The sequence below is a fragment of the Dioscorea cayenensis genome, unplaced genomic scaffold (genome assembly GCF_009730915.1).
Source record: "Dioscorea cayenensis subsp. rotundata cultivar TDr96_F1 unplaced genomic scaffold, TDr96_F1_v2_PseudoChromosome.rev07_lg8_w22 25.fasta BLBR01000204.1, whole genome shotgun sequence".
NCBI classification, from domain to species: Eukaryota; Viridiplantae; Streptophyta; class Magnoliopsida; order Dioscoreales; family Dioscoreaceae; genus Dioscorea; species Dioscorea cayenensis.
The window spans coordinates 1-20,017 of NW_024086595.1; the positions used below are offsets into that span (position 1 = coordinate 1).

At 33.7% G+C, this 20,017-nt stretch overlaps 2 protein-coding genes, 1 long non-coding RNA gene and 1 pseudogene across 3 annotated transcripts; all 4 read right to left on the reverse strand.

The window, feature by feature from the left end:
• Positions 1-1,195: 1,195 nt before the first annotated feature.
• Positions 1,196-2,041, reverse strand: LOC120253774 (ribosomal RNA-processing protein 8-like). Its single transcript, XM_039262014.1, has 4 exons — positions 1,908-2,041; positions 1,705-1,819; positions 1,410-1,454; positions 1,196-1,294 (listed from the first exon to the last, which is right to left on the reverse strand). The coding sequence occupies exons 1-4, from the start codon at positions 1,961-1,963 to the stop codon at positions 1,262-1,264; spliced, it is 249 nt and encodes an 82-aa protein (XP_039117948.1). The 5' UTR covers positions 1,964-2,041; the 3' UTR covers positions 1,196-1,261.
• Positions 2,042-2,099: 58 nt separating this feature from the next.
• LOC120253772 lies at positions 2,100-13,529 on the reverse strand (annotated as a pseudogene).
• A 1,235-nt stretch (positions 13,530-14,764) lies between these two features.
• LOC120253771 (chromatin modification-related protein EAF1 B-like) lies at positions 14,765-17,120 on the reverse strand. The gene is made up of 6 exons (XM_039262013.1): positions 17,002-17,120; positions 16,874-16,927; positions 16,267-16,318; positions 15,978-16,173; positions 15,240-15,344; positions 14,765-14,917 (listed from the first exon to the last, which is right to left on the reverse strand). The coding sequence occupies exons 4-6, from the start codon at positions 16,092-16,094 to the stop codon at positions 14,765-14,767; spliced, it is 375 nt and encodes a 124-aa protein (XP_039117947.1). The 5' UTR covers positions 16,095-16,173; positions 16,267-16,318; positions 16,874-16,927; positions 17,002-17,120.
• Positions 17,121-17,526: 406 nt separating this feature from the next.
• On the reverse strand, positions 17,527-18,473 carry LOC120253773. Its single transcript, XR_005534413.1, has 3 exons — positions 18,426-18,473; positions 17,677-17,737; positions 17,527-17,594 (listed from the first exon to the last, which is right to left on the reverse strand). It is a non-coding gene; the product is annotated as an uncharacterized LOC120253773 (long non-coding RNA).
• Positions 18,474-20,017: the final 1,544 nt, after the last annotated feature.

Here is a 20,017-nt window from a genome sequence, read left to right on the forward strand (position 1 = left end):
AACTTCTAAATATATATTTTTTTTAAAAATCATTAAAATGACAAGAAAAAGTGGCAAAAACACACAATAAAATACTTTCCATGTCATCATATTTTAATTTTATTTTTTTCAAATATCTTTGAGGTGGCATCGATTGGAGGGCATAGATTTTTCTTTCAAAAATAATAGTTTTTTTAATTAATCAAAATATATTTTAAAATTTAAAAAATATATCATTACATAGGGTAACTTTTTTTAATTGTATTTTAAAAAAAAATTAAAAAAAAATCCATGAAAATGACAAGAAAATTTGCAGAAATAACAACGCAACAAAACCAAGGGCATATATATATATATATATATATATATTTATCAAAATAATAGTTTTTAAAGATGTTTAAAGATATATTTTAAAATTTTAAAATTTTATCAATAGTTGATAGATTTCCTTTTGATATGGCAACTTTTACATTTAATTTGAAAAAAAAAATCATGAAAGTCACAAGAAAATTTGCTAGGAAAAAGCAATAAAATATTTTCCATGTCATCATATTTTAATTTTATTTTTCAAATAGGCTGAAATGGCACCAGGAGAAGGGTATCAATTCTTTTTTTCAAATAATAGTTTTTAATTATTTTAACTTTTAAATATAATTTTATATATATGCTCTACTCTCGATGCCATCTCAGTATATTTAAAAAATAAAATTAAAATATGATGACATGATAAATATTTTAAAAATTATTAATATTAATAAAAATTAAAAATTAATTTTAAAAAATTAAAATAAAAATATTTTAAGATTTTTCCCATTGCACCCTTTAAATCCAATAAAATCACAAAACATCCATTTTTAAAAATTTTAAAAATAAAAATTCTTACCATTGAAATATGTGGTTGGAGATTAAGAAAATAAATATTTGATTTTAAGAACCCAGAAAAGTAAACAAGTGGTGCAGAAGCTCAAAAATCACAAAACCATTCTTCAAAAATTAATCCTAGTATAGTTGATAGAGAAATTAGGGAAAACAAAAATTTAACTGTCGAATTACAAAAGTGTGCACCAAACTTGGTGACTTTCTAAATACAAGGTTCAAAATTTTTCTAAATAAAAAAAAAATCCCATTAGATTTCCTAAGAATTTAAGAAAATATTATAAGGAAGAATATAAGAATTTAATTACATAAGAAATCATTGGTGCTATAGAGAATGGAAGATGGTAATTCTCATGAAATAGACTTTAGCACAAGCGGTTATGACAGTTTGGGCAAAATTTAACAACTAAAGAGCCATATTTAGTGGAGCAGCCTTCTCCTGAAAACATTTTCAGAAAAAAATGAGAAGGAAGGATCACTTAAATGGTAGCAATAACCCTAATTTATCTCCAAATTTACAAGGAATTAACTTAAAAAAATATATTACAAATTACCTTTTTCTTGAAGTAGAAAAGAAGAAACATATTATTCTTCAAATCCTGCAAGAAAACACTAATTATAAGAAACATTCAAGAGTCATCTGTGTCTGCCACCATTTACTTGTACCCAGTATACTCGGCAATAATAGCTCATAAGTAATGAGAGTCTTTTAGAAAGTTAAGTTTTGAGATACCGATCATTGTTTGGGGTTTAATCAGAGATGAGTAGTTCTGGAACATATAACTCAGCACATTACTATCAGAGTTAGAATATGTAGATCCATAACAAGAGGGAGTTACAGGATATGACCTTAGAAACTGAAGTGTATCCAAGCTTGCAAACAGCTTCACAAAATTTATCAGGGTCTGCTCCGCCATTGTTTGAATCAAACCTACTTCGAACTTCCGCTATTAATAGCCAGCCACTGCAGCACATGACAATAAATTCTCATAAACGTCATTAAGTCAAAATTAAGTATTGTAGAAATGAAAAACTGCTTGTAAAATGTGAACCATGGCTTGAGAACTCTGTTTGCTTCCTGCAGGTAGCTTGAGAAATTGGTTCCCATTAGTGAGAGACAAAAGACAGCAACATCAACAGATGATGAATCCAAGGGTGTCCGCAAAAAAGACACAAGTGATGTGAATGCACAAAACATATTAAATTCTTATATAACCTCCTATAATTTGATGTTAAATTGAAGGTCACAAAGAAAGCAGCAGCTCCTCTGACGTTAAATTCTTTTGCAACTTCCTAGACATGGCATTGATTGACTTGTCAGCCTGTCAGAATGAAAGAGAAATGTTAACAATCTTATTGCGAGGAAGCCATGCTTCATAATAGAGTATCTCTTTCTTACAGCAGATAAGCTGGATTTCAGATTTTTTTCCTAAGATCCATTCTCGACAATCCCAGTTGGAAAGGAGTCTGTAAGCATAATCCTGTCAGTTATTACCAAAGTAAAATAGTATTTACCACCAGCTGTTAAATCACATTCCACAAAGAACAGTGAAATAAATGTCTGAACATAAGAGCATATGGGGCACCAATAGTATGGACATACACACACGTTCACACATGCTTGTATATAAATGTATGCATGCACCAAGAAAACACAGCTATGCAGTATTTTGCCTTAGTTTTAAAAGCCTGCTGATTTCTTATTGCATCCTATAAAAGAGAAGGTTCAGTTCAATGTTACAAGGCATAATTATCACTAAATTAGACGCTTGCTCAATATATATGGTCATTTGTACAGCTAGTTTTTCCCCTTTCCATATGCCTAATGTTGTTTGGGCAATAGAAGTGACTTCTTTAGATTATGATTGTGATAGCAAATATGCAAGACATGGGTTGGAGATAGATTATAGAATTAGGTTAAGGTACAGAAATCATCTGTATGACATACTACACATTCGACATCTTTTTCGAGTAATACATGGTCACTCCACTTTGCCTCAATATAATAGATTAAATAGACACCAGGAACTAACCATACAAGTCCTAAGGGAGATACCTCTTCTATTAGGGGTTCACTTTCCAAAAGGGCATGGACATTTCTTTGGTTCCAACGCAAGAAGCTCCCTCTTCAACCTTTTCCGATAATGCCTCCGCTTCTCCAATCCCCATAACATACCTGCATGGAATGAGCTCTTAGATGTCTGTCCAAAATTATGAACATCTGATGATAACATAGAGAGGCCAAGAAAAAAAGAAGCCAGAATCACATAATAGATGGTCTCATTTGTATCACTATCTGCAGAAATAAGTGACATCATCACAAAAGAATAATATACAAGAAGCAAAAGATAAGACTTATGTGCCAAGTAGAGCCTCCATGTCCTCCTCTTCAGCTTGTGAAACAAGATCATTCTCAATGGTAACTTTGGAATCAATTGGTGTCAAAACAGATGCAACTGGGCCATCTCTTCTGGTTACTTGATCAGTAATTGCAGGTTAGTTCTCCTGAACCAGTTTAATAAACATGATGGTGAATAAATAGTATGATTATGGCGATGACTGAAGATGTAAAATTTATGCGATGTCACAAAAATAGACTACGAGAATGTCCAACTCGAAGCCTCTTATGACTGCACTTGCAACCCCTGGAAAAAAATTCACATCACCTCTACCTACTGAAGAGCACACTTTCACAAGTAACCTTCTTACATGATGTTTCCTTCTATATATCATAAAGACTTCAATATGTGTTCCAGCCTAAGTCATAAAAATATTAGAAGGTATATCCATAATTTTAATTTTAGATGTACACTGTTTAATAATGACTTAAAAACTTACACAGTGTGCTTTTGTGCCTTTGACATAAAGTGTATTACTCTAACCATACTTCAAACATTGACATTAACTACAAAAATCCTCGATAGAAGAATTCTACTTAACCAAATCACACACTCCATCCATCAAAAAAATGTTTTGATTTCCTTAATCCCCACATTCATGCAAACTATAGAGCTCTAAACAACCGCCACTTAGCTGAAATAAATGTCAAACCAAAATTGTTTATGACAATGAGATGCAAGAGAAAAAAAGAAGAAGAAGAAAGTATGTACCTTAGCCCACAGAGCCATCTCAACAATGTCTATAACAACAAGTTTGGTAAGGCGGCCTAACATCTCTTTACACATATTTAGAATGCCATGAAGAAGCCGATTCCTACTCAAGAACAAACGAAGACAACCAGAATTTATAATCATTGTAATATAAGTGATCTATTTATCATCCTAAATATCACTGATACTCTTGCCAATGCTCACCGTCATCTCAGTATTATGCATTGTCCATTGTGGAGGTGCAACACTTTGGCTTCCGAGGTTGTCAAATCCCCTGGACAAGAAACACACTACACAATGAATTTCTTCATAGTTGCAGGGTCTAAATTAAAAGGAAAGTTTAGTATGTTATTAAATCAATGGAGTAGTCGAGCGTGAAACCTCATCAAATGAAATAGAGGTGCGGAACAAGAGACTCTTACCGAATATAGGTGCAGCCCGAGAGGGATTATTTGCAATCACCTCCACTTTTGAAAGATGCTTCAGCTTGTAAAGTTTTGCAGGCTATGTATGCCAGAGATTTATGAACAATATTCAGCACTAAAGTAAAATGATTAATTATGCTGTAATGATGATGATAAGAAAGTTAAATTTAAAATTTCTAGGTGCAGCCAACAACTTACCATGAAGATCCTCCTTCCATTTTCACTGTTCGAACAACACTCTCATCCCCTCCACCACCTCATCGATCTCCTCACACCACATCATCATCATCCCCATCACTATGAATCCCCCCCCATCCCATGGAAAAACTCAAAGACTTTGATCACCTCCACCACGGAGCTAATTGATCATCACCAACACTCACGCAAGGCACCAATCCTGCCTTGATGATCATCATCATCTCCCGGCTCCAATCTTCTCCATGGTGGAACTTCAGAACCCTACTTGAGAAGACAGAACCACTCTCATCTCCAAATGCTAAATTGCTAATGCTTTACTTAGAAATCATCTCCTGAAGGTTCACTCTGAGCACCTCACACTCACAGACATCACCTGCTGCATTGAACACCAACACCAACTCCAGCCTCACAAATAAATCCCCATCCCCAAATAATAATAATAATAACTCAAATCCACATGACTTCTGAACCCACAACTCAAACCCACTCATCTCCTCACAACAACACATGATCAATAAATCCCCAAATAAATCCCACCATGCCAAATAAAAAACACATCCAGCCACTAATAATGGAAAAGAACCCTCATCATCATCATCATCTCCGATTCTCCAGTCTCCACCACGGAACAACTTCAGAACCCATGAATGTGTGCTCTCTTGCTCTCTGCCTGCCTTTTTATAGAGAGATTGGTTGGGAACTTGGGATTGTGGGGTGCTAAATGAACGGTGGAGATTAATAATAATTGATCACAATCATTTCATTACAATTTACAAATCCAAAGGACTAATAAAAGATATAAATTTTTTATTCTTCACATTGAGCATAAACAGTAAAAGAAGCATTGTTTGAGTGCAGTGTAGGAACAACACCAAAATTTAAACACATAAAAGGACTCTCATCTCCCTCCACATCCATTAAAAACAACTTGAAGACTAAAAATGTTGACTCTGAAAGAGCTTTTAACCTTATGTTTGGATTGCATTAATGTTAAAGTCCATATTAATATAAGTTTGGATTAGAAGCAATTGGGCATGAATTAAGAGACATATACAGCAAAAGTATCATTAATTCTCTAAAAATATCACCCAATTTTTTTCTGTGATCAGTTCACAACAAGGAATCATGTGAACTTATATAATCAGAGTTTTTTTTTTTATGAATGAAAATATAACTGATTACATGCCAACAATTTCTGTTTCCTATATACAAAGAAAATCAAACTTCCTTTTTATGTCAATTAAAACTAAGTTCTTAAAGACCTCCAGATTCTTTTTTATGAATGAAAATATAACGGCACAAGCTCCACAAACAAACATACCATGAATTTTCCAATTTTCCATGATCTAACAAGTTGCTAAATTAACAAATAAAACCAAATTACCACAGACACATGAATAAAATCCAGCTGAAATTCCAAGTCATCCAAAATAAAACATAGTACCAAAAATATCAAAATTGGAGATTTGCAACCAAATGATTATACTGATGATCAATCAGAAATAAAATCACAAACTTCTGATGCATTGTTGATAATTTGACGGGTGTTTGTAATTTGTATAATGGTATGAAGAATATATATATATATATATGGCAGTCATAGTTCATAAAGCAAGATGAATATCATTACAAGCCTCTTTTGCAAGTAAATTTTCCAGCATATATACCCAATCAACATATATTTATCACGAAAAAAAATTATCTTTAAATATTTATTAAAATATAATATTTATCACGCCATGCAAATTTTATCTTTAATTTTTTAAATATCTTTTAAAATTTATAAATAATTTTGAATATTTGGATAAAAATGGTGGGAATAACTTTGTGAGGTCACTGAGATGGGATAATTTTGTGAATTTAGAGGTTAATTTGAATTTTTTTACATATTTGGTGGAAAGAAATAATATGAAAAAATTTTAAAATTACTTGGAAAATTCAGAGCTTGGGAAGACCCGAAAAACCAATGTTGTCATGTTGATAAGACCGTTGATAATCAATGTGGATCAGACCATTGATCTACATTGGTTATCAATTATCAACAGTTTGAATTTGATTATCTAATTAAATTATTAAACAGATTGTGTTCCAAATGCATTAAGGCATCATGTTAAATACCGAAATTAGAATTTCTCATGGTATGTTTTGACAAAAAAATTTGTTAAATGTTTGAAAATTTTAAAGTAAATATAAAATTAAAAATAATTAAGAATTTAAATTAAAATACCATAGTTAAAGAATTTCAAATAATAAACAAATAAAAATTAAATCTCTTTTTGCCTTGGGATCAGAAACAAAACCATCTTTATTCACACACTTACGGTGGATCTAGCAATTTTTCCTTAAAATTTTATAAAGTTCTATATGAATTATAAGGATATACAGGGGTATGTAAAATCCCCATAACGATTAAAGAATAATCCGTTCATTATTTAATAAAATTATTATATAATATATTTACAAAATTTAAATTCAAACTTCTAATTTTCAAATTTCTAGTATTCATAAAAACTAATTATTTATCTTTACAATAACCCCGTTGCTAGGGTTGTAACCCCAATGCTGGGGTTACAACCTCATATAACATAATTATTAATAATTTGTTAATTAAATAAATATGTGGGATTTTGCCTTTTATTCAGTTTTTGTTTAGATATTTCATATTTATAACATATAACATATATAATATATATATATATATTATTTAAATTAAATATTTACTATTTCGGGGCCGGGGTGGAGCGGGGAGGATATTCCCCGACCCCGGCCCAGGCCTCGGCCTCGGCCCCGACCCTGACGGGGAATTTTTCTCCAGACCCGGCCCTGGCCCCGATCCTCGAAAAAATTCCCCGACCCCGGCCCCGACGAGGTGGGGAATCGGATTCCCCGTCGGGGCCGGGCCAATTGACATCCCTAAATGTCCATATAATAAATATAAGAGTCATGTGCAGTTGAGTTGAGGTTCATAAGGTCTCAAAAGAGGTATAATAAATTCATTGTTAAACTTTTGAGCAAGCTATTTGGAACTTAAAATTACAAGAAACCCAAATAATTGTAAGGTAGTTTTCATCAATAGGTTTAATACTATTGTCTAACTAAAACACAAACTTTGTTTTTTCAATGTTTCTTCTTCATCAGGTACAACAGTATTAATTGCTACTAAATTTCAATGTAATATACCATAAAATATATCCATGTATGTAAAACTCCAACGAGCAACAGCCCAATGTTGTTCTTAGGTACTAACGACCAGCACACCAAACAAAAGAGCTAAAGTTAGGGTTATGTATGTCCACCTACAAATGACAAGCAAAAGGTTATCGAGATTTGTAAATTAAAGAGACTATATATGTACCATTTTTTTTAGTTTGCACATAAGCTATCCAAAATCAATATATAGAATATATATAATACGGAAATTTTTAGAAAAAAAACTGTGCTTGAACTTCTTAGACTGACAATTATCGCTTGAAAATTATAAAAGCTAATTAAACATGGAATCTGACGAAGGGCTTTAGAAAGTTAAGTTTTGAGATACCGATCATTGTTTAGGGTTTAATTAGAGATGACTAGTTCTAGAACAGATAACTCAACACATTACTATCCATGCTTTATATATGACATGGCAAATATTTTAAAAATTATTAATATTAATAAAAAATAAAAATAAAAATAAAAAATTTTAAAATTTTCCCATTGCACCCTTTAAATCCAATAAAATCACCAAACATTTTTAAATTAAAAATTTAAAGATAAAAAATTCTTATCATCGAAATATTTGGTTGGAGATTAAAAAAAACATTTGATATTATTTTTTTTTTCAAATATTAAGTTGGAGATAAAATTTATATATATTTAAATAATTAAGTATGAATAATTAATATTGATAAAAATTAAATTTTTGAAAATAAAAATTGTACCTTTTTTAAAAGAAGATAATAGCAAATATTTATTATTAAATAATTTTAATATATCAAAATCTTATGATTTTTTTTTATATATTTGGCATGTATTAGGTTAGGGTATTTTAGTAAAAAAAAATGATAATACAAGATTAATAGTTAAAGAAACTTGATAATCTTACGTTCCAACCATATAGTATTATGTAGACAATCAAATAAAAATTGTGCTTAAACTATGCATAAACAATCCATACTTATGATACATATTTTACAATCATTTTATAAATAATTTTTTAAAAAATAAATATATTTAAACCTTAATATCATAATTTTTATTTTACATTAATTAATATTAATATAAAATAATATTATGTATATATATACACACATATCTCTTGTAATTATTTCATTAAAAAAAATATTATGAAAATAAATGTACATAGTTGAGGATTTAGATTGAAAATAATCACTTGATCTTGATAAATAGTCATATTGAAGATTGAAAATTCAACTCCCTTATATAACATTGTTGAGGATTCAATATATATGTGTTTGTGTGATGACTTGTTTACATTGACAATAAAAAAAAAATTCCCGATAACAAACTACTATTCAACATATGTATTCCGCCCAAAATTAGTGGAATAGCACTATTTGAAGAAGAATGAATAGTATTAATCTTTGAAATGACACTTTTGCTCCACTGAATGTTTAATTAAATAAACCTTATAAAATTAAATAATTAAAATAATAATTAAAATAAAAATTATTATATATAATTACAATAATAAAAGTAAAATGACATTTTTGCCCATCAAAGTAATAATTAATTAAAATGTGATATTTAACGTGAATATTTAATTATAATAATTATTTCAAATAATAATATTCAAAATATTCTTTACATAAAAAAATTATTTATTATTAATTGGATTTATGTGTATTAAGAGTAAAAAGTAATTTTGTCATATTCCCCTCTTAAATTTTTTCCATTTCTAATAATAAAATATTCCACCGTTTCCATTCACATTTCTATTTATACAGTGCCATTACCATTCCAATTCCGTGAACCAAATGCACCCTTAAAATTTTTTAATAACTGTTAAACTAAGAATTTTGCATATAATTTCTATAAAAAAAATAAAGCTTGTTTTATTGAACATGCAAAAATTTGTGAGGGTACACAAGAACCTATCCCACTGCTGCAAATCTTTACAAAATGTATTTTTTAAATTTCATAATTTTTTGACAATAACCAAACGGCCCAAAACCTATTTACCATTTCAAACTAAGTCTGCACATAATGATAACAACAATACAATTACTGTTGTCCGTCCGAAAATACATATATTTCAGGAAAAAAAAATACAACTTAACTATGCATGTTTTTCTACAAGATACATAAGACGTCCCTGCTCCAAAATAAATAAATAAATAAATCTTGATGTAACATTTACAATGACTTCCATAAAATGAACACTGCATCAAGAACATCGTAGAAAATATGATATGAAAACGGAAAACAATTAACACTCATGAAATGGCGAAGATTAGCACTTGTTCTCACCGCTGTCAATAAGCTCTAAGATTTTATAGAAGAGTGGCCTACAAAAGGGGAAAAGGAAAAGATTGCATTTGTTTCAATTAAAACTAAGAAGCACAAATATTGATTCAAAAAACATCTGATGAGAAATGATCACATGTAATACTTAAATTGCATGGTTTATTAAAGGAGCTGTTGTTTAACAATAAGAGGATTCAAAATGTGACTAAAAATAGAGCAAACTAAGGCACAAAATACATTGAAGGAACAACAGGAGCATCACTGATTTAGGACAAAGAAACAAAGAATTTCAATAGGATGATAATTTATTGATACACTTCGTCATAGTATATTTACGACAATCTTAAAAATTAATGCCCTTCAAATGTTTGAAAAATGATCACGAAATGCAAGTTCAGCAATGAAAAGATATAGGATCACATCTGTGTTCTAAAACAACGTGTCTTAAGGTTATCAGTAGTTAGATACAAATCTAAGGTTAACCAATGTGAGATATCAGAACATAGAAAGGAAGAATTAACAACCTCATAGAGAACACAAAGTTGTGTCCTTCAAGCTAATAGCCTGCTCTACAAGTGAACACCATTAAACATAGATAGGAGAAACGGGACAGTTCAGCTACTGTCTCATGCCCCGTAAAATCCACAGTAAACATAATCATCTTTCGTGTACATGCAATTATATATAAACCCTTCATAGGTCTATAAGCATGTAATAATAAAGTATTCCAACAAGGTCAAGAGACAAAATTAAGGCTAGAGCACCTCCACACTAAGTTGGAGAGGCTTGTTTTCAGCTGTCTAATGAAACAAACAAATAGATTTGAACAGAAGTCATCATCAGGTCAGGGCTGCATGCACACTTGAAAGACCCTCCTTAGCCATGCAGAAGTAATTCAGCCCATTTGCTTGCCTTTCCTCAAAAATTTGGACTGGAGGTAGTTTCTAGGTGTCAGTTTAGGACTTCCTGGGGGCATCTAGTAAGCACGAGGGCAGGAATGAAAATCGATCATTGAATACAGCAAGACAAAAATTATGAAATCCACTATTCTCAGTCTCCTCACATCATAAGGGGTCAGATAAACTATAATGGTCATGCATGTATGATTCCATAAATGCAAGATATTCATTCTATCCAAACTAAAACTTCTCATCAGCAGGTAGAACACCTAAATTGTTTATTTTCATGAGATATCCCCTATGTATCCCGATTATCCACCTAAAAAAACAAGAATTAAGGGACAGCAATCGGGCATTTTCAACTTAGCACACACAAACAATCTAGTCCATCAATAACATAGATTATGCAACCAAAAAAAAGCTTAAAGAAGTTATATAGAAGCAGAGCCACACAATACCAACCTACCTGTACAATAGCATACAAGGGAAAGGAAGTCTTCTTGGGAATCATTTGTTCACATCCCCTTTTGTCATCCAGGCCCTGAGTTCGAAGATTGCACTTATAAATTAGTTTGTGCTGTTTGTGGATGCTGATGCTGAGGTGGTTGTGGTTGTTGTGACCGAGGTTGCCGCTGCTAGTCGCCATCGCCTCCAATTCCATGTCCATGCATTGAGCATGAAAACCGCCTCGTGAGGAAGCTTGACTCAAAGGAGGTGCTACTGTGTCATTAGTCAGCAGATTTTCTTGGGGTGAACTAGCCAAGTGACCACTCGAAGGTGGCGTGCTTGTATCATGTGAAGGTTCTGCTTTCCACTCGTGTTGCGGAGGACGCCACGTAAGCGGGATTGATCGAATCGATCATTGGACCACCGATGTACCGTAAAACCACCGATTACCTTGAACCGGATCCGATGAGGATTGTATTTGACCATCGGATGTCATTTGGCGATTTTTGAGGAGCACCATCCGCTGCATTGTCTCGCTTGGAATGATTTGTCCGACGCTCGTTGTTGTTGCTGCCGCTGCCGCCGCAGCTGGGTGGTTGAGCTGGCGAGGCAATGAAGGTTGTGCCGTTGGTTGTCGGGAGCTAACAAGTCGTGAGTGGAAGAAACTTGGACCCTGACCTTGGTTGCTCGATTCCGATCGAGATGGCACTGATGAAATTTGTTTTGATGGTTGAGGCAGCGGGCGTTTCCAGAAAATTTTTGGTTGACCTGGTTGTTGAGGCAAACTTGGATTCAACCCGTAGTTTCCGAGTAAAAAGTCTCGACTCGCTGCATTAAATGTTTCTCAAAAACTTGGTTCTTGGATGCGTAGTTAGGCCATTAACATGAGAAGCATCAACAGAAGGTTCTCGTGCATCATCATTGCACCTCCGCCTAAACCTTTTATTAGCTTAGCCTCTTTGCTGTGGAGGTTGCCACCGTTGTTGCGATTCCTTGGTCATTGGTGAACTTGTGGTCTCTGCCTCGCTTCATTACTCGATTAGGCATCCAACAGCCAGAGTTGTGGATTTTGAGGCATCTCGTTGCTACTTATGTTGCCCCTTTGTGCGGATGGACCAACAGCGTGGAAGATTGTGTTTGCTGTTGAATTTGAGAGCTGCTTTTGTATAGGTGAAATTGCATTGGAGCTGGGAAAAGATGCTTGTGGTTGAGGTAATATCCACTGTTGGAGTTGCCTGTCTTTAGGATATTGAATAGCTGCTGAGGACTTGAATGGTTAGAACCTTGAATATGAGCGTGACGATTGCCCAATAGATGTGGCTTTTTGATGTCGATGCACTCGGGAATGTCTCGAACAGGAGGAGAGATGATGCATTAGAGAAAGGGCCACTCATACCATTGAACGTGCCGACAGCCTGACCACTCCCCGGAGAAACCTCGCATTTGCGCTTCTTGCATCATCCGCCTATGTTCCTCGATGAGTCCCGACCAGTCGCAAGATCATGGTAATGGTAATCGATGGGTTGACTAATAAAAAAACTTCTAAAAAGAGAGGAATTAAAAGCAAACACACAGCAAAAGTTGATCACGGATATTATACTCCACAATGTATTATCTATCATATCGTAAACGATCCATGCATTAATGTACTGAATCAGAAATATCAAAACTTAAAAAAAATAAACAAATAGTATAACCAGGTTATACTAACAGAAATTTTAATATTTATTAGCTCAATAGTGAGCAATAGGATACAGAAATAAAACTGAATACTTACCCGAAGCATATGCATAGTATCATGAGGCCTCAACATTGAGTTCCCTTGGTGAGCAGTGACAGGATTTGTAACACCATTTCCTGAAAAGCATCGCACTAGTAGGCACCATGTTAAGCATCTCTGGGGAATTAATTCCTTGAAACCCTGCTCTAGGCATGGAGGGCATTCCCCGATTCATCCCACACATCATCCCCATCGCACTAGTACACGGTAACATACATACACCTCGATCCACAGGTAAGTTTCCAGGAACAGGCAAAACCAGATTGTCGAACATTTCTACCGTAAAAGCATTTGAGTGTATTGCATCCTTTGTCTGCTCATCAACGGGTAAAGAAACAGATCTAGGCATACTATATCTCCGGGCATCCCTACAAAAAAATAATTTTTATAAATATATAGCAAGTGTGGATCATGGGTAATCCATCTCAACAGATCTTACCTAGAAGCAGACTTAGAGGGCTAGAAGGTGAAGGTAAGCCACCCTGCATAGGACCATTCCAGGAGAGGTTTGTAACACATTGTTTGCACTAGTGGTAGGGAAGAACAGGGGTTACAGAGCCTCGGATGACTTGGGATAGCCAAACCACTTGTATGAGATCCCCGATAGCCAAGTGTAGTAACGTCCCGGGCTTGATGTGATTGAATCACACGGATCAAGTGGCCTACATAACAAGATAAGAGGAAAAAGAAATTACAGAAAAGACATAGAACTGAAATGATGAATTAAGGAAAAGAAAGTACAGACATACAATAATAGGATCAGAAAATGATACTCACATCAATATGCCACCACTCAAGTTGTTTGGGGTAACTTGTGAAAGAGCCACAACATGAGAGTTGTGAGCTGGAACTATTTGTTTCATTTCTTGGCCATCGTTCTTCACAAAACATCAAGATCATAGACGCCAGTAAGAGTGAGGAAAATGGTACCGAGAAGGCAATAGAGATGGAAGTGTAACTAAAACACAATTGTAACTAAAAATATAACAGGTAGGTCAGCCCAATAACTAACGAGAAAAACCTAATGTAAAATTAACATGATTTCAATATGCTACCTATACAAAAGTCAAAAGCTGGCTATAAAACAAAATACATGCCTAATGGCATTTATGCAAAAGCAGTTCAACCTTTCCTTTCCAGTCATAAAACAGTCAGTTGTTAGTACAAAAACATTGAACCTATAGCAACAATTCAACTTTTCAAGTAAGAGTAAAGTTGAGCATTTCTTTCAAGTATTGGCAACTGACAACTAAAAGATATACTTCTTGCCATCTTTAAAAATCAGTCAAGGCTCATCTGATGTCTAAAAACAAGAGTGAGAGAAGTTACAGTCGTGACTCCTATGATTCTCATACAACAGAGTTAAGAAAAACAGACCTGACTCCTGCATGAATGGCGTTGATGTCTGATCAAAATTATCTTTTCAAAATGCACCTTTAGGGTGTTTACTTCCATTGGCCCTTGAAGGCGTTGAAACAACTGTCTGGTGCTACCCTGATTAAGCAGCAGGAGAAAATAAGCTAAAACAGAGTCTCAACCTTTAAGCAGTGCAAGTATTAAAGAGGTCACAAATCAACAAAAAGGTTAAGAAGCAGGTCCACGCCTTTGGAATGCCAGGTAATATGGCTGAGAAGAACCAGAATCTTCTGCACTATCAGCACCATCCCCAGCACTTCTGTCCATTAGAGCTTTATGGCGTTCCTTGGACTCTTTAGGTTTCCGGAAGAAGTAATGCAACTAGAAGACATTGACGAACAGAATAATAAGACAAAAATAAAATATTTATGTATGTATGTATATTTCAAACAAAGCATACAAAATACAGAATTGACAAATCTGTTCTATAGCTTGTATCAACAACCATATGGAAAATAAATAAAAACCACATAAAAATTTGTTGACATACACATCAAGTTCTACAATCCAATGTTATGGATGATGATTTTGCTAAAATAACAAGCAGACAGCAGGTTCCAGTACACAGCCAAAATAAGTGCACAGGCAGTATGCTATCTCAATAAATACGAGCAACAAAAGGATAGGTGGTCGATTAATTTACCTTGAATTGGAGAGTTCTGTTGATAGCATTGCTCACTAGCTCCCCAATTTGGGCCCAATCAAATGCTGCCCATGGATTTCTAGACCCTGATTGTCCTGTAGTCATCTGCAAGAGAAAAATAAATATAAATACAATAGCAAAACAGAAATACCTAGAAATATTGGTTAGGATATGCTTTCATATTGTTTATTTAAAAGTGGCAATTCATGCAAAATGACCACTTGGCACCGGGAACACACTAAATCAATGGAATTCATACTCTAACTAGCACCAATGGATTAAAATGTTCTCATCTACTCAAGTGAGATTCTAATCTACACTGAGAAAAGCACTACGAAACTCCTCCTTACCATGCATACAAGGTCTCATTTATATACCATAATTAGATTAGTTCTCAAAAAAGGAGTGGCAGAAATTAAGATATCCCCAAAATTCCAAATAATCTTACAAAAAAGAAGTACAAATTTTCTTGGAGATTATAAATATCAAAGGAAATACAGAACTGTCACCCATACAAAGAGCAAATTGACATGGTCTGAAATTGATAACAACAGAACCAACTCTAATAAAATTGAATACAGATTATCACGACTATCACCTAACCAATAAAGCCATGCTAAATTAACATGAGAATACCTTGTCAATCGAAGTAGTACGCAGAAATAATTAAATTCCATTAGCTTATCCAAAACCAATAAAGCAAGAGGAAATCAATCAGAAAATACAAAAAAGACTTACCTTTGTTTCTTTATGTTTTCTTCCACGATCCCGATTAGCAATTGTTTTGATGAGCTTATTTGAATTAGACATATTACTCATCTGAGAAGCAACGGGTGAAGTCATGGACCCAGTCATTGGAGTAATTGCATCTGAAGAAGCATCAGGCAGTGTTTCAAGAGCTTAGGCTTCTTTGCCACATGCTGAATATAAAGGCCTGAACACATTTTTAGTAGACAACAATTTAGCAAATCATATGGATAATAATAACCCTGATACAAAATAAAATTCAAAATCAAAAACAAGATACCAGTGCTTCCATTAGATTCAAAATGTGGATTCTCCAATCTCTTTTTAACATTCTGCAATTCAAACAAATGATTAAATGGTTGACAAGTTACTGAAGTAAATAGAAGCTTCTGTACAGAAATAAAATCTTAAATATGGTAGTGGATTTTCTAGTACTTGCTCAAAGAATGACAAAACAAATTGAGACTTAACTGAAGCAATATAAAACACAAAATATGAACATTTGGTATAGCCTCAAATCGAAATCAACACATAATTACATCATAATTCAATATTGACTTCATGTACAGAGTAAGCCGGAAATCATTTTCAAATATGTACACATTCTGCATTATAATGCTTGTATCACATAGCACATGTAGGACTTTGTAAGAATAATTAAGTACAAGAGGTAAGAACTATTAAGATGTTAAGCGCAAACTAGATAACTACAAAAAGAAAATAACATGAAAGAAACAATTGATATCTTCACCATCAGATAGGATTAATCAGAAAACTTACTTTCCGAGGAAGGGTATCTCAAGTCTTTTGCTAGTTGAGGATACAAAACTTGAATTTTGAACACAAGCAAATTGAAATAATAAATATTAAACTGAAAAGTGAGTCACCTGTTCATGTTGCATCATGGGGTCAACCTGCAACCTCTGTTCATATGAGAAACCCTGCAATACAAGAGAATTTAGCCAATTTAACCACAAAATCAGACTAGACGAAAAAAAAATAGAAATAGTCGTACTTTTCCAGGAACAACTAAAACATTTGCATCTGCCAGATTCAGTGAATTCTTGTACCCTAGATGCTTAGGCTTCTTTTTCTTTTTAATTTTTGTAGATATTTCACTGTTGTCATATGGTAATTGCCCTCGTCATAGTCCATTGTAGACTCAACTTCCGTGTTTTTTTCCTCGACTGGGACCCAAAGATGCATTCAACTCTGCTCATCTTGATACGAACTAGTAATCCCCACTTGAAACATCTGTTTTACTATCTAATTGCATGCCACCAGTAGGTGTGGTATTGAAAGGACTCACAAACCTCTGCCTAGCAGCTGTTCGCATACGTTTTGTCGGTATTGAACCAACATTCAGAGCACCTGATGGTCTTTTTCCAATCAATGTCAATGGTTGATTTCCTATTCTACTATCTAAGCATGGTTCACCTGACAAATTTGCACCAGTTTCATATAATTTTGTGCCATATGACTTTTGCGGGAAGATTTTTCTCTTCTTGAGATTGAATTTTGAAGACCCACCACTTTCAAATGTTCCAGGTAAAATATATGTGCCTGTTTCACCTTCCTCCTCTTCATATGTATTTTCATGATGTACATCTAATGAAAAAATAACAACAATGTAAGCATCAATAAACCAAATGATAAGCAGCAATAATAATCAACAGCACAGATTGATTACCAGCCACAGAATCACAAACAGATGCCTCACAGTCCTCTTGATGCATAGAGTTGCTACTTCTCTGGATTACAGTCAATAAGTTAACATCTAAACTTCATAAAGTAAATAAATTGAACATGAGGGCAGTTATGAAAATTGTCATTCAAGTATCATGATACATAATCACAAAGTAATTCACCAGTAGGAACATTAACTAAAGGAAGTGTAGTGCAATCAACAAGGCTTCCACCAGCACATGACCTCAGGAAGCTAAAGCATGCAGATTTTTCTCACATGCAAAGTGACTGTTATCCCATCTCTAACACCCAAGTTGTAAATGAGCAATATTACTAGCACAGCAAGGCCCAACCACCAGTAAGTACTTGAAAAACTACGCACAGGATTATGTGCACATACTATATAAATTTAATGATCAACTCAAGATAGACAAAGTTAATAAAATAAATAAATAAATGGCCGAAATACAATGAAATAACAAACAAGTTCCACTGCAGGATACACACTGAAGAACCAGCAGATAGAAGACAGAAGCCAGTACTACAGGCTCAAATATCTCATATATGGAAAGGAGAACAGCAAATGCTAAATACATTAGATCATTGTGATGCTTGGGTCAAATGTGCTTAATTCCACGGATCATATAGTATAATTCACAGTATACATCAAATTTTTTCAACCCACTACGGATGTCAAGAGATTAGATTTGCAAGCAGTATCATGTAATAAACCACAAAAGGAATTTCTTTTACCTTATAACGTAACCAAAGAGATTCAATGGATTCTCTGTAGGCTTGCATAGCGCTATAAGGAACATTGTAGAACAGGTTTTCCTGAAGAAGTAAAACAAGCAGAGTTAAGTATGAAGCCATCCGTCAGGAGACATGTTTTTACAAAACAAGAAATAACAGATCAAACTTATCCCACCATAACATCCCAAATATGCCACAAATTTTATGAAAAACATAAGAAATTTTTTTCAGGAATTTCAGTTATCACAGACAAGGTAATCACGCAAGACAAAGAACTAAAAACAACACCAGAGGACCCTATGCGTACTTCTGAAATGATCTTCCCAGGACATCTCCAAAATCCCTGTAATATATTCTCTCTGGCGTAGTTGGTGCCTCGTGCAAGATAGGACGATCGGACATGCCATTGGTATACTCCAAAAAGTCTAACAAAGATAATCCCCGAACAGGTAAAGGAGTTCGCACAGTAAGATTCTTTGATGAATTCACCGTCCCCGCAAAGATCAACAAGGCTTGTCAGTTGCTGATGACTTACTTGGCAGGACTAGAAAATTTTAAGATATGAAGAAAAAAAATTTGGACTTGTGCATTAAGATGAAAGATAAGGAAAGCATCATAAGCAATTACATGGACTTTATAAAGGCAACTGTCTCAAAAGAGAAAATCAAAATCAAAGATGCCATCCAACTAATGTCCTACAGGTATAGATACCATGTACTTATAATAATAATTTAAGGAAAAAAAAAAAAGATAAGCATATTTCATGACCAACCAAGAACTGAAAAGAAACACCTCAGCAGAAGTATAAAGATAAAGTGAAAAGTTTTATAGGTCTGAATCTAGCACCAACTCCTTTGAATCCTAATAACTTCCTTCATGTCTGGGATATAATCCACTTAACAGATGATCCAGCTGCATAAAGAAGCAGATAGGAGCAAGCAACACAAAATGGGTTGCAAACACAATTTTTGAGCACCTTGGAAATCATCAAAGAAAACATGGCCAAAGCCAATGGCCTCATAACGGCATCAAAATATCTCTTACCAAGTTCTTGTGGAAGTAGTATCATCCAAAATCATATTGGGGGAAGGGCATAAAACATCCAATAATGCATGATTCAATGCAAAATATACAAGAGTTAAATTGATGTCATCCCAAAGACATCTCTTTTGTATTACCTAGAATTTAACAAATCCAGAACAAACAGAAGGATAATAACACATAAGTTGCTAGCAATAATAGCATAGTTGAAAGCTTTCAACCAACTGAAAATGAATTTAAAGAGAAGACTACATTAAGATGTTATCAAAATTCCCAATCTGAAGAATTCTTACCCTTATGCAGAGATTCATCTTAGGAAATAAAAACTTACATTAGGTATGTCAGGATCAAGTTTCAGGCATTCCAATAGATGTCATGCAAACAAAAAAAAAAGGGACAACCTTTTTGCCAATAAAAAACTAACCACCTCATTCAATCAGTCTATGTAGCTGTCACTAGTAAAAGAAGAGAGAATTGGCCTTAACTATCTAAACATGAAAAGAGCTGGATCGAAGAAATCATAAACAATTATGATCATGCTATTAAAAAAC

Excerpts from the sequence above, each read along its gene's own strand:
- LOC120253774 (XM_039262014.1), bottom strand. The coding sequence starts at position 1,963 with ATGGGAACCAATTTCTCAAGCTACCTGCAGGAAGCAAACAGAGTTCTC. Across the intron at positions 1,820-1,907 it reads AACAGAGTTCTCAAGCCATG|TGGCTGGCTATTAATAGCGG; the intron begins GTTCACATTTTA and ends CATGTGCTGCAG. Across the intron at positions 1,295-1,409 it reads TTTTCTACTTCAAGAAAAAG|GAGAAGGCTGCTCCACTAAA; the intron begins GTAATTTGTAAT and ends AAATGTTTTCAG.
- LOC120253771 (XM_039262013.1), bottom strand. The coding sequence starts at position 16,094 with ATGACTGGGTCCATGACTTCACCCGTTGCTTCTCAGATGAGTAATATG. Across the intron at positions 15,345-15,977 it reads GAAAACATAAAGAAACAAAG|ATGACTACAGGACAATCAGG; the intron begins GTAAGTCTTTTT and ends TTTCTCTTGCAG. Across the intron at positions 14,918-15,239 it reads ACAGAACTCTCCAATTCAAG|TTGCATTACTTCTTCCGGAA; the intron begins GTAAATTAATCG and ends AATGTCTTCTAG.